Source organism: Piliocolobus tephrosceles, chromosome 19 (assembly GCF_002776525.5).
Source record: "Piliocolobus tephrosceles isolate RC106 chromosome 19, ASM277652v3, whole genome shotgun sequence".
Lineage (NCBI taxonomy): Eukaryota > Metazoa > Chordata > Mammalia > Primates > Cercopithecidae > Piliocolobus > Piliocolobus tephrosceles.
Window position 1 is genome coordinate 46536155 of NC_045452.1, and position 14738 is coordinate 46550892.

The 14738-nt window shown below is 45.2% G+C and overlaps 1 protein-coding gene and 1 pseudogene across 3 annotated transcripts in view; both read right to left on the reverse strand.

Moving 5' to 3' along the window:
* Nucleotides 1-14738, reverse strand: part of EVA1C (eva-1 homolog C) — a 104070-nt gene that overhangs the window by 10898 nt on the left and 78434 nt on the right. For 2 of the 3 annotated variants that reach the window (XM_023190446.3, XM_023190433.3), the window contains 2 exons: nt 7321-7464; nt 746-826 (listed from right to left, as the gene is read on the reverse strand). In XM_023190446.3, coding sequence (XP_023046214.1) covers nt 746-826; nt 7321-7464 — 225 coding nt within the window. The remainder of the gene's footprint in view (nt 1-745; nt 827-7320; nt 7465-14738) is intronic. The other variant, XM_023190444.3, reaches the window with a different exon arrangement.
* On the reverse strand, nt 5140-5934 carry LOC111524643 (annotated as a pseudogene).

The window sequence follows — 14738 nt, forward strand, 5'->3', positions numbered from 1 at the left end:
TCCACCCCGTTTACAAAAGCCAAGTGAAAGCTAAGGAGGGGCCGGGTGCAGTGGCTCACACCTGTAATCCCAGCACTTTGGGAGGCCAAGGCGAGGGGAACACCTGAGGTCAGGAGTTTGAGACCAGCCTGACTAACATGGTAAAACCCCGTCTGTACTAAAAACACAAAAATTAGCCAGGTATGGTGGTGGACACCTGTAATCCCAGCTACTTGGGAGGCTGAGGCAGGAGGGGAAGGGAAGGGAAGGGGAAGGGGAAGGGAAAAGGGAGAGAGGGAAAGAGAGAGAGAGGAAGGAAGGAAGGGAGGGAGGGAGGGAGGAAGGGAGGAAACTAAGGAGGAAGGTGGCGTGTACAGAGGTACAGAGGTCCTCAGGTCCCAGATGGCCCTGGCGCCTACGCAGGTTCCAATGGACTCAGCCTTGCATAAAGCTCATTGTGTAACCCAGGAAGCCCAAATTTATTTCTGAGCAGATGTCTTTTCAAAGTGATTTTCCTTTTAGCAAGTGAGAGGAGAATGAAGGGGAGGTTTATCCTACTTCTGATTTTTAAAAAGTCAAAACAAAATAAAGTGGTGTTCACCATTTGCGACTATTGGCCAAGGCACTATCATCGCCAGGACCAGTACCTGAAACACACCTCCTGACAGCCCCTTCCATTCTAACCAAGGTGTGCCCAGCTGTGGTCACCCAGGGGCTGTTTACCTTTACTTAAAGAGAAATGCTGGTAGTAAGCCATAAAAATTACCATATTCACCATCTTTCTTCTTCAAAGAAGGTTTTAGATTAGCAATGGCTGGATCAATCGCTGTGAGTATGTTCTTGGGAACTAAAAGCCGAAAAGAAAGATTTTAAATACGTGCTATATTTTTAAAATGTGGACTCTTAATATATTTTTAAATGCAACATAGATAAGATTTTAAAATCACTTTCCAAATCAGAGCAAGAATCACTCACTCTTCCTGCTAGATACACAGACATACACACAACCCAACGGTATCCACGTGATCATCAAATACCCCAGAAAGGTGGTTTCAGGTCCATTTTGCAATATTAAAAAAATGGAGAATAAAAACAAGATATGATATATCCATCCAGCAGAATATACCTCCATAATAAAAAGGAATGAAGACCCGGCATGGTGGCAAGCACTTTGGGAGGTCAAGGTGGACAGATTACTTGAAGTCAGGAGTTCAAGACCAGCCTGGCCAACATGATGAAACCCTGTCTGTACTAAAAATACAAAATAAGCAGGGCGTGGTGGCACATGCCTGTAATCTCAGCTACTTGGGAGGCTGAGGCAGGGAGAATTGCTTGAACCCAGGAGGCAGAGGTTGCAGTGAGCAAAGATCACACCAGCCCGGGTGACAGAGTGAGACTTCATCTCCAAAAAAAAAGTAAAGTACTGATATGATATATGCTACAACATCGATGAACCTTTGAAACATTATATTCAGTTAAAGAAGCCAGCCATGCACACACACGTACAACCATCCATTGCATAATTCTGTTTGTATGAAATATTCAGAAAAGGCAAATCTAGAGACAGAAAGTAGATGTGTGGCTACCTGGGACCGGGGGGTGGGGGATGGGAATGAGGCAGTGATGGCAAATGGGCACAAGGGAGCTTGGGGGGATTGTGAAAATGTTTTAAAACTGGAGGGTAGTGATGGTTGCACAACTCTAAATTTACTAAAAATCATTGAATTGTGTTCACGTGTAATAGAATTTTAAGGCAAATAAACAACACCTCAATAGAGTGGTTAACTCTGGACCGGGCACAGTGGCTCACGCCTGTAATCCCAGCACTTTGGGAGGCCGAGGTAGGCGGATCACGAGGTCAGGAGTTCAAGACCAGCCTGGCCAACATGGTGAAACCCCGTCTCTACTAAAAAATACAAAAATTAGCCGGCCATGCTCACTTGAACCCAGGAGGCAGAGGTTGCAGTGAGCTGAGATTGTGCCGCTGCACTCCAGTCTGGGTGACAGAGCGAGACTCTGTCAAAAAAAAAAAAAAAAAAATAGGGTGGTTAACTCTGAAGATGAGCTTCCCTGGACTTAATAAAGCAAAATGACTGTGACCAACTCAAAATCCACCATCAAACTCTCCCAGCACCTACTCTTCTGCTTTCTACCCCAAGCTCTTTGCCTCTGTGTTTTCCATCATAAGTCTGGAAAGAATTCGAAGACTCTGTGCTAAAGTGATTTGCTAAATATTATCAGAAAGGACTACAGAAAGATGCAGAGAGGATGGCAGCGTGACCGACTCCTTTGAAGGTGGTTTAAAACTCTGCTGAACTGACCTAAGAATAAGCCCTGGGATGTCAGAATCCCCATGCAAAGTAGTCGGCAGATGACAGCACCCAGCTGAAACAGAGGGCAGAGCAAGAATTCTGCAGGCCAAGTACACTGCTGCAGGCTGGGAGAAGGGAGTGGAAACCGAATATTCCTGCTGCAGAAAATTGCTTATTTTTGTTTGTTCCTCAACCCAGCTGAGATCTCGGAGAGGTAGCAACAGGAAATGGAAAGAAAGCCAAAACAAACTGCCAATTCAACTGTACTGCTTTTTTAAAAAGAACAAGTGAGACATCTTCAGCAGCAAGAAAACCTTGTTTCCTTTCTCGGAGGGCTTAACTCAATTCTTCTGGGGATGTCCCAGGATCAACAACCACGGGACATTCCTAGATTGTGAGTTTTCCACATACAGGAGGCCCTGGCGCCTTCGTGCCCGTCAGCAGCAAGGGACACTTTCCAGGGAGGCCCGGTGAAGTTGCTGGAGGTGGCTCATGATTTCCATGGCCTCGAGGAATGTCCCTTGGCTGTCCTCGGGGCACACCACTGATCCTGGGACCATGGCACCTCAGGAGAGCTGAGCTGAGCTGCAAAATGCTTTCTGCTTTAATTAACTCTCATTCATTTCTGGGCCCTGAGAAGGATGCAGCAGTAGCCTAGGAAGTGTCATCTCTCCCTGCCAGGAGTGGCACTTCTTTCTTGTGTCTGCTTCTTGGTTTGTTCTCAAACTATGGCTTCAGGAGGGCCTTGGCTCTTGGCAAATGCCAGAGGCTTTACAGTTTGAGAAAGCATCAGCATTTTGTAGAGGAGCTCAGAGAGGAAGGGCATTCCAGGATGCACTTGGCAGAATAACCACGCAGCAAAAAAGATTAAATTGGCTGTGTATGACACAGGCCACTGCAGGGAACGTGCTCCTCTACTAGGTGAAAATGGCTCCGACATCCGGAGAATCTTTTAGGACCTTTAAAATCACCGTTGTCAACACACTTGTCAGATTTTTGCATCTTGTTTCAAACTGGTTCAGAATGAGGTCGGGGACTGGGGTGTGATTGATCACCGTCCCGCTCCACTTCAGATATGTTGGTGAAAACACTAGGAACCTGAAAACACTCTTCATGGAGCTCCTACGGTGTGCAGGACCCTGTTCTCAGCAGTGGAAACCAGGGCCATCTCCTCCTCCTCAATGCCTTTCCTCTCCCACTCAGCAACCTCAGTGTCTCGGCCCCTAGTGTGCAGCTAGCGTGCATCCCCTAGTGTTCACCCTACAGGACGGTTCTCTTTGGAAGACTTAAACCACCACCCCAAGCTAAATTAGGCCCCCTCCGCTCTTATAGTCTTCTGCCCTTTTCTAAAATAGCATTTGTCACAATAATCATGATGATGTGTCTGGCTATCCGGTTAATGCTTGCTTTTCTCCCTCAACTGTTCACCCCATGAAAACAGGACCGTGTCTCTTTTTTTTGAGACAGAGTTTCACCCTTGTCACCCAAGTTGGAGTACAGTGGCAAGATCTCAGCTCACTGCCAACTCCGCCTCCCGGGTTCAAGTGATTCTCCTTGCCACAGCGTCCCAAGTAGCTGGGATTACAGGCATGCGCCACCATGCCCAGATAATTTTGTATTTTTTTTTTGTTGTTGTTGTTGTTTTGAGACGGAGTCTTGCTGTGTCGCCCAGGCTGGAGTGCAGTGGCCGGATCTCAGCTCACTGCAAGCCCCGCCTCCCGGGTTCACGCCATGCTCCTGCCTCAGCCTCCCGAGTAGCTGGGACTACAGGCGCCCGCCACGTCACCCGGCTAGTTTTTTTTTTGGTATTTTTTAGTAGAGATGGGGTTTCTCCATGTTTTCCAGACTGGTCTCGAACTCCTGACCTCAGATGATGCACCCGCCTCGGCCTCCCAAAGTGCTGGGATTACAGGCGTGAGCCACCGTGCCCGGCCGTGTCTCTTTGTTTATTACAAAATCCCTGGCACCCAGCACAGCTCCTGACACCCAGCACAGCTCCTGACACCCAGCACAGTTCCTGACACAAAGGGTGAAACAATGTGCTGAATGAGTGACCTGGCACCCAGCACAGCTCCTGACACAAAGGGTGAAACAATGTGCTGAATGAGTGACAGGAGGAAGAAAAGCTTGAACTGGGACTTGTGACCCCCAGGCCCTGAAAGCTCATTTTCATCTCAGCATTAGTGATGTGGTTTGGCTCCATGTCCCCACCCGAATCTCGTAATTCCCATGTGTTGTGGGAAGGACCTGGTGGGAGGACCCTGTGGGAGATGATTGAATCTTGGGGTGGGGGTCTTTCCTGTGCTGTTCTCATGATAGTGAATAAGTCTCACGAGATCTGATCGTTTTATACGGGGGAGTTTCTCTGCACAAGCTCTCTCTTTGCCTGCCACCATCCCTGTAAGATGAGACTTGTTCCTCCTTGCCTTCTGCCATGATTGTGAAGCCTCTTAGCCATGTGGAACTGTAAGTCCAATTAAACCCCTTTTTTGTAAATTGCCTAGTCTCAGGTATGTCTTTATCAGCAGTGTGAAAACGGACTAATACAATTAACTAAGAAGAGCCTCAACTGTAGGAACTGTTCTTGCTTCATCCTTGAAAGCACACTAGAAACTGCACCTTTAAAAAAAATGTTTTAGCAAATGTTATTGTACACAAAAGATACATGATGATTCTGTAATGATTTTCTCTCCCACAAGAGTATGGGTGAAAACCAGTAACTTACTTATAAAAATATTTTAATTAGACTCTAATAAGATAATATGTACCTTCATACCTCGTCTTCTGAGTATCTAAATGCGGAGAGGTTCACCTGAGAAAAGTTTTCCCCAGGAAACCCATGGTTTCTTGGCTCAACGGACCCATTAAAAAAGTCCGCCTACATCAACTTTCTGCCAATCTGGAGAAGATTTGTTTTCTTTGATCACATGTCATGTATTCACAAGCTTCTAAAATATTTGCCAAAATTAAAGTCTGCTGGATGATTTTTCCCCTAACCCATGTTCTTCCATCCATTCCAAATACTATTTTCAGTGGATAGAGCTTTCCCACTTCCTGTTTGACTTCACAATCTGGAGCTAACAGCTTTCTAATGAAGCCCAGCCACCTTACAAAGCAGACCCTCCTGCCCAACACATTCATTCCATTGCCTCATCCATAGCTGTCAATACAGACCATCTCTGGTTCCATGTCTTTATTAGCAACCACAAATTGGCCATAGATGAGATCTCCAACCTGCACATTTGGTCTGTTTCTTTTAGTTGCACCTTCAAATGCCAAGTAAGACCAAGAAACTGGCTCATTCCCTCCAACATCAACTCTGAATACATCTCCAGATTTAGCTGTCACTATGCCAATCACCTGGTCTCCTTTCACTAGAATATACTCCGTTCCCAGGGCTACAGCGGCCCCAGCCCAGTGGTGTCTCAGCTTTCCCTGTCCCCAGCCAAAACTACACCTTATTTGGAGGCTAAAGTTCTGCTTCTTATTCAACACTCAGATGAAGAGGTCTGAAGTTACTGGAACCTAAGAGTGACCCATGTCCAGTCTACCATCCTCCACTCTACCAGACAAGCTATCCAAGGATGTAACCCAGAGTGACCTTTTTGGCCTCTGGGGGAACCTCAGCCAAAATGGGCCCCATGCTACTTAGAGCTGCTTAGACATGACAGTAGGAATAAAGACAGAGCAGGTAAAGCCATCCCTCCTGTGATGTAAGAGTAGGTACCATTATTTTGGTAATACATTTATGTAGTCACTTCATCATATCTATTGTAGCATTGATATTGTAGAGAACAACATTTTTAGTTCAGGATATAAAAGTCTGAAGATGCAATGGAATATTATTATGCCACAAAAAGGAATAAAGTACTGAGACATGCTACAACATATACGAACCTTGAAAACAGATGCTAAGTAAAGAAGCCAGACAAAAAGCACCACACATTGTATGATTCCATTTCTAGGAAACGTCTAGAAGAGGCAAATCCATAAAGACAGAAAGTAGATGGGGGGTTGCCTGGGGATGGGGCAGGTGTAATGGGTGGATTTGGGGGCCTGACTGCTAAGGGATACAGGGTGTCTTTTGGAGAGATGAGAATGTTCTTAAATTGATTGTGGTGATGGTAGCACAATTCTGTGCATATGCTAAAAACCACTGATTGGTATGCTTTAACAGGTTAATTGTATGGTCTGTGGATTATATCTCAAAAAAGCTGTTCCAAACATAAAATGGCTAGGAATGCTTGGCAGGGGAAAAAGAGATTTCCAAGAGAATAGGTATCAGATTCTTCAGTTATAATGCTCTTTGCTTTTCATTTGCTTTTATGCTCATTTCGGGGAAAAAAAAAACAAAAAAAAACAGTCAACATATTAGGATTACAAACTGGAAATCCCATATCCTCAGAAAATAATAAACTGCTGATTTGCTTTTAATTGGCTTTATGAAATTAGAATCTAAACAAAGAAGACATTTCATTTTATCATTTAAAGACATTAGGAAAACAAAGTAATGCTGTCGTGTAACAATTTTTATTGTTTTAGGGTAAGCATTTGATCTGTTGACTCAACACTGTGGGCATGTAGATAAAATAGCTGTTGGCAGTACAGCGAGTTAGTCATTTAGGGCCTAAAAGCAGAACTGGAAGGTTAAATAGGAGACACACAATACGACTGTGAACTCACATGACATCCCAATAAATTTACCCAGATGAAAATCACTGTCCTCAGTGACATCAGTTTACCCCTATTTGGTTGTTCTTTCTCCACCCTCCCATTGGCTGCCAATCTGATTGCTAAAGGCGCTTTTACACAAATTTTGACCAAAGAAAATTCTATTGCTTATCTGACATGAATATCATAAACAAGAATAAGAAAGAAAAAAGGGCTCTTGGATATCTGGGATGAGCAGCTTCAGGAGGAGCAGTGTTTGGCTTGTTCTGGGCACACTCCTGCCGTTCACATGATCACCACCCTCCCCCAAAAGAGGCAGGGTCTTCAGGCAGCTGTTCGGGGAGGGGGGTGTTCTTACCACATGCGTAGGTCACAGTGAGGTATTTTTTCACACCTGGCAAACAGGGGCTTCCAAAATGGTGATTGTTGACGATGATTTTGCATCTCTGCTTCCCATAGCACCTTCGGGACAGGACTTGCGAAGCTGAGTAAGACAAGCAATCTGAAAGGCAGGAAACACCCAGAACATCCCATGTGTTGCATCCCAGACAGGGCCACCACATGGCCTACAGCATTCTGTGTAAATAGATATGCTGAGCTGGATTCAAATCAAATGGAGAGTTTCTCTGTTTATTTTCTGTCTCATTAAAGCACCCAAGATGGGCAGAGCCAGCATCATGATCCTGTCCTAGAAGTCCCAGAGCTGGGTTTAATGCTCTGCTGGCACCATCTTGAAATTCTTTTTCTTTATTTATTTCTTTTTTTTTTTTGAGACTGACTCTCATTCTGTCCCCCAGGCTGGAGTGCAGTGGCTTGATCTCAGTTACTGCAACCTCTGCCTCACGGGTTCAAGCAGTTCTCCTGCTTCAGCCTCCCAAGTAGCTGGGACTCCAGGCACACACCACTACGCCCAGCTAATTTTTGCATTTTTTAGTAGAGACGGAGTTTTACCATGTTGGCCAGGCTGGTCTTGAACTCCTGACCTCAAGCATTCCACCTGCCTTGGCCTACCAAAGTGTTGGGATTACAGGCGTAAGCCACCGTGCCTGGTCGAAATTCTGATATATTTTTGAACAAGGGGCTTTGCATTTTCATTTTGCACTGGTTAAAATATGAAGAGCATTGAATGAAGATTCTTCGTTCTTTTATGATCTTTACCATGCTTTGAAATATTTTATTTGTTTGTTTATTTTGAGAATCAATCTCCTCTACATGAATATAAGCTCCAGGAGAGACTATTTCTGTTTTGTTCATCATCTAATTCCCACACCTCGCCCACTGTAGAGCCAAGTAAATATCTGATGAATGAATGAATGAAATAAACTAATTGACATGAAGATTTGTTTTTCGGCACCCTGGCACAACATCATTAAAATCAGTAAATATCAATTGAACATCTATGGTAGATAAGGCGCTGTGCAAGTATCATCAGAAAAATCGGTAAAAAGAGGACCAGGCATGGTGGCTCATGCCTGTAATCCCAGCACTTTGGGAGGCGGAGGTGGGAAGATCACCTGAGGTCAGGAATTCGAGACCAGCCTGGCCAACATGGCGAAACCCCATCGCTACTAAAAATACAAAAATTAGCCGGGCATGGTGGCGTGTGCCTGTAGCTCCAGCTACATGGGAGGCTGAGGCACGAGAATTGCTTCAACCTGGGAGGCAGAAGTTGCAGTGAGCCGAGATCGTGCCAATGCACTCTAGCCTGGGCGACAGAGCAAGCCTCCGTCTCTAAAAAATAAATAAATAAAAGAAAAGCCTACGTTGCTTTCACAGGATTGGCAATAGAGCTAGAGACTCAAAACGCACATGTGAGAACTGGTGTCTGGTAGTGGAAACAGTGAATCAATGTCAGCAAGACATGGTGCAGACAAGAGGTGCTAGGTCAGAGGCGGAGAGATCGCTGTGGGTGGGAGCAGAGGGGTTGGATCATGAAAGAAAGAGCAGGAATTGGGTAGAGGCAGGCAAGAGAGAAAGCATGAACACTAAGGCAGTGGGCTAGGAGCCCCTGCAGGGGCTGGCTACAGGCTGGAAGGGCGGGAGTAGTCGGGGGCGACCACGGCAAATGAGTGGGAAACGTAAACTGGAACAAGATGGAGACGCTTTCAAAGGCTTAGCTAAAGAATTTGGACTTTACTCTGCAAGCAACAGGGAGCTCAAAGAAATGGCCTGACACTATTGTCTTTAGGGGACAGTGTAGAGGATTCCCTGGGAGAGAAACGGGAACCAAGGGCAAGGAGAGCAGTTTGGAAGCAATTTTAAGAATGTACATTGGGGGGAGTTACAGCCTTAAAAAGCAAGGAATGGAAGAGGAGAAAATTTTAGAGACTTTGCAAAGTTCCATTCACTTATAATATAACGGATAGCATGATGTGAGCCATTGTTCTCAGCACTTGTATAGTGAGAGACTATTTTTGTTTTGTTCATCATGTAATTCCCACACCTGGCCCACTCACTGTAGGAGCCCAATAACTACAGATATTTATTTATCGGGCTCCTACAGTGGGCCAGGTGTGGGAACTACCCTATGAGATAGGCTGTTTGTAACACACACACACACACACACACACTTGTGCACACACACACACACTTACACATCGATTTTGTGGCCGAGAAAGCAGACATGGGGGGTTCAGTAACCTCACACGGCTAGAGAAAAGCGGGGCCTGCAGGCTGATCTCTGAGCCCCACTACCCCGGTCTCCATGAAAGGGTGGGTGAGGGACTCAAGGATGGTTTCAGATCTCAGGCTGCAGGGCTGGGGAAACAGTGGTGCTACTGAGAGATGAGGGAAGTTGTTAAGAGTAGGCAGTTTGAAGGACAAGATCATAAATTCATTTAAAAAAAAAAAAGAAGAAAAAGAAAAACTGTCCTGCATTTGAAGTGGGCCGAGATTTTGAAGAAAAGGCTCAAATCTGGAGATGCCTGTGGGGGGTTCATGCCCAGAGAGGCCAAGGGCCGGTACTGTGAAGAAGGGCGGGTCAGGGAGAGTATGAAGGCACAGGGGCAGGGACCCCAGCCACACAAAGTCCTGTGCATGTCTGCTCACATCTTATAGATGACAAACTCCTCTACCCGCTAATAACAAAAACTGCTCTTCCCATTTCCCAGGACCTCTCTCCAGCCTTACGCTTCTCCTTCAGTCAGGCTTCCAGAAAGGATCTCTATGCCTTCCCTGCATCTCCCCTCCTGCCCTGTCCCCTCCCTCCTCAATGTGCCCCTGTCCCACGCACACCCTGAAACTGATCCCTTTGAGGAGATCTGTCACCACCCCATCCAAGAGATGAGGGCTGATCCTAATCCTTCCCTGTCTCTGGAACTTCTGGTGCCTAAATGCCCCTGTTAGGGGATTTCTCACTGACCTCAGCTCCCTGGTGCTCGTCACCCTGGTGGTCTCTGATTCCTCTGCAGGCCTGCCCACCCAGAGTAAGCTCACTCCTGTGCCTGTCGGAAATTTCGATACGTTTTTGAACAAGGGGCTTTGCATTTTCATTTTGTACAGGGCCCTGCAAAATGCACTGGGTCTGGGCTCTCTTCTCCTTTCTACACAGTCTATTCAGTCCCAAGTCCATCCCTGCCACTACCAAACCACAGAGAGCCGAGGCCAGGATCGCTGCCTTCAGCGCTGGTCACTCCGGTCACTCTGCCATGTGCAATGATCGCCTTTACTCTTTCCAACCACCTCTGGCTCCACCCGTCCAGTCTGCACCCATTGTTTCCTCCTACTCTCCTGCCACAGCCTCAGTTCCAGCCCTGTCAGTTTTGCTGCAGTTCTAGTAACTGGACTCCCTCCCTGCATTTTCTTGCCTTCATATGGTTCTCTCTTTGCCCTCCACTGTGCCCCCCCCCTTTTTTTTTTTGAGACAGAGTCTCGCTCTGTCACTCAGTCTGTAGTGCAGTGGTGCAATCTTGGCTCACTGCAACCTCTGCCTCCCAGGTTCGACCAATTCTCCTACCCTAGCTGACCAAGTAGTTACAGGTGCCCGCCACCATGCCCGGCTAATATTTGCAGTTTTAGTAGAGACAGGGTTTTGGCATGTTGGCCAGGCTGGTCTCGAACTCCTGACCGCCGGTGATCCACCTGCCTCAGCCTCCCAAAGTGCTGGGATTACAGGCATGAGCCACCACACCCAGCCCACTGTGCTCCTTTTAATCTCATCCCTCCCTGCCTGCTTAAGATCCCCCATCACCCATCTGACCAAGTCCGACTCCTCAGAACTGTGCACAAGGCCCCACATGACTTGCCTTTTCTAGCCGCTTCCTAGCCGCTTCACAGTCGCTATTCTCCCACCCCAGCCTGTGTCGCAGCCTGCAGGTCTCACAGAAGCCCCAGGAAGCCAGGCTGCAACTCTTGACATCTCTTTATCTTTGCACATGCTACCCTGCCTGCTAGGAAATACCCCCCTTCTCCCCTGTCTTCTCAGTTGTGCCATCTCCCCCGGGCGGCAGTCACTTGTTTCCTTCTCTCTGCCTCTCCTGTTCTGTGTATTGCTCTCACCGCATGGCTCTACTTACTTGCTCATTTGTCTCTCTCCAGACTGGACAGGGAGCTCTGGTCCCCAGCACTTACACTGGTCCTGATGCTCAGTGAATGCTCAAAAATTACAGGACAAATGAACAAAGGAAAGGTTATAACCTCCATCCCTTCTGAAGCTCCTCCTTGGCTCTTGGAGCCTTCTCCTGGTGCCTTCACCACCAGGCATTGGAGCTAGCTGCTCAGGGGAAGAAAGTCTTGAAGTGGATTATCCAGGAGGAAAGGAGAAGGATTCATTAGCAGTGGGTACATGAGTGCATGAGAGCCCACAGCTGTGAGATACAAGGAGACTAAAATGGAACCAGAAGCAAGAGAAAAAAACACCATGGCTTCACATCCATGTTTATAGCGGCATATTCACAATAACCAAGAGGTGGAAGAGACTCAAGTGTCCTTTGATGGATGAATGGATAAATAAAATATGGTATACACATAGGATGGAGTATCATTCAGCCTTAAAAAGGACTCACTGGGCTCCTTCCTTCCATTTTCTCGCCTTCAAATGGTTCTCTCCCCTTTGCCCTCCACTGTGGTCTTTCTTTTCTTTCTTTCTTTCTTTTTATTATTATTATACTTTAAGTTCTAGGGTACATGTGCGTAACATGCAGGTTTGTTACATATGTATACATGTGCCATGTTGGTGTGCTGCACCCATCAACTCATTTACATTAGGTATATCTCCTAATGCTATCCCTCTCCCCTCCCCTCTCCCCACAATAGGCCCCGGTGTGTGATGTTCCCCTTCCTGTGTCCAAGTGATCTCATTGTTCAGTTCCCACCTATGAGTGAGAACATGCGGTATTTGGTTTTCTGTTCTTGCGATAGTTTGCTAAGAATGATGGTTTCCAGCTGCATCCATGTCCCTACAAAGGACGCAAACTCATCCTTTTTTATGGCTGCATAGTATTCCATGGTGTATATGTGCCACATTTTCTTAATCCAGTCTGTCACAGATGGACATTTGGGTTGATTCTAAGTATTTGCTATTGTGGATAGTGCCGCAATAAACATACGTGTGCATGTGTCTTTATAGCAGCATGATTTATAATCCTTTGGGTATATACCCAGTAATGGGATGGCTGGGTCAAATGGTATTTCTAATTCTAGATCCTTGAGGAATTGCCACACAGTTTTCCACAATGGTTGAACTAGTTTACAGTCCCACCAACAGTGAAAAAGTGTTCCTATTTCTCCACATCCTCTCCAGCACCTGTTGTTTCCTGATTTTTTAATGATTGCCATTCTAACTGGTGTGAGATGGTATCTCATTGTGGTTTTGATTTGCATTTCTCTGATGGCGAGTGATGATGAGCATTTTTTCATGTGTTGGCTGTATGAATGTCTTCTTTTGAGAAATGTCTGTTCATATCCTTTGCCCACTTTTTGATGGCACTGTGGTCTTTCTAATCTTATCGCTCCCTGCCTGCTTAAGATCCCCCACCACCCATCTGACCAAGTCCAACTCCTCAGAACTGACACATGCTCCAGCGTGGATGAACCTTGAAGACATTATGCTAAGTGAAATAAGCCAGTCACAAAAGACAAATACTGTGTGATTCCACTTATATGAGGGACCTAGAGTAGTGAAATCCATAGAGACAGAAAGTGGAATGGTGGGTGCCAGGAGCTAAGGGAGGGAGCAATGGGGAGTTGTTTTATGGGTTTTGAGTTGCGGTTTTCAAGATGAAAAAATTCTGGAGATTGGTTGCACAATAATGTGAATATACCTAACACGACCAAACTGTACACTTAGAAATGGTCAAGATGGTAGGCCAGGCGTGGTGGCTCGTGTCTGTAATCCCAGCACTTTGGAAGGCCAAGTCAGGTGAATTGCCTGAGGTTAGGAGTTCAAGACCAGCCTGGCTAATGTGGTGAAACCCCATCTCTACTACAAAAAAAGCAAGAATTAGCCAGGCGTGGTGGCACACGCCTGTAATCCCAGCGACTCAGGAGGCTGAGGTAGAAGAATCGCTTGAACCCAGGAGGCAGAGGTTGCACTGAGCAGAGATCGAGCCACTGCACTCCAGCCTGGGCGACAAGAGAGAAATGCTGTCTCAAAAAATAGTAATAATAATAAATAAAATAAATGGTTAAGATGGTAAATTGTATGTTATGTGTTTTTTTTTTTTTGCCATAATTTGTAAAATGCTAAGGCTTAATTGTAAAGATAAAATTCATCAATTTTCTCTCAACAAATTAGGTATAGAAGGAATGTAGCTCAACGTAATAGAGGCCATATATGATAACTGTCCGGCTAATATCATACTCTACAGTGAAAAGCTGAAAGCTTTTTCTCTAAGATCAAGGGTGCCCATTCTCACCACTTCTTTTCAACATAGTATTGGAAGTCCTAGCCAGAGAGGATTTAGGCAAGAAAAAGAAATAAAAGGCATCTAAATCAGAAAGAATGAAGTTAAACTGTCACTGTTTATAGATAACATGCTTTTTTATACATGGAAAATCTTAAAGATTCCACCAAAAACTATTAGAACTAACAAGTTCAGCAAAGTTGCAGGATACAAAATCAACATACAAAAATCAGTAGTTTCTATACACTAACAACAAACTATTTGAAAAAGAAAGCAAGAAAACGATCCCATTTACAATAGCATAAAAAATTACAAGGCATAGGTTTAACCAAAGAGGTGAAAAGATCTGCACACAGAAATCTATACACACATTGATGAAATAAATTGAGCAAGACACAAATAAATGAAAAGATACCCCATGCTTATGGACTGGAAGAATTTATATTGTTACAGTGTTCATACTGCCTGAAGTGACCTACAGGCTCCATGCAATCCCTATAAAATTCCAACGACATTTTCCACAGAAATAGAAAAACAATCGTGAAATTCATATGGAACTGCAAAAGACCATGAATAGCCAAAGCAATCTTGAGCAAAAATAACAAAACTGGAAGCATCACACTACTTACTCACAAAATCTACTACAAAGCTGTAGTAACCAAAACAGTATGATACTGGCATAAAGACAGACACATAGACTAATGGAACAGAATAGAAAGCCTAGAAATAAACCCAAGGATATACCATCAACTAACTTTTCAACAAGGGGGCCAAGAAGACACTAAGGGAAAAGGATAGTCTTTTCAATAAATGGTGTTGGGGTTTTGGAAAAATGAAATGTCCACATGAAAAAGAATGAAATTGATCCCTATCTTCCACCATACACAAAAATCAACACGAAATGGATTAAAGACCAAATATAAGACCGGAAACC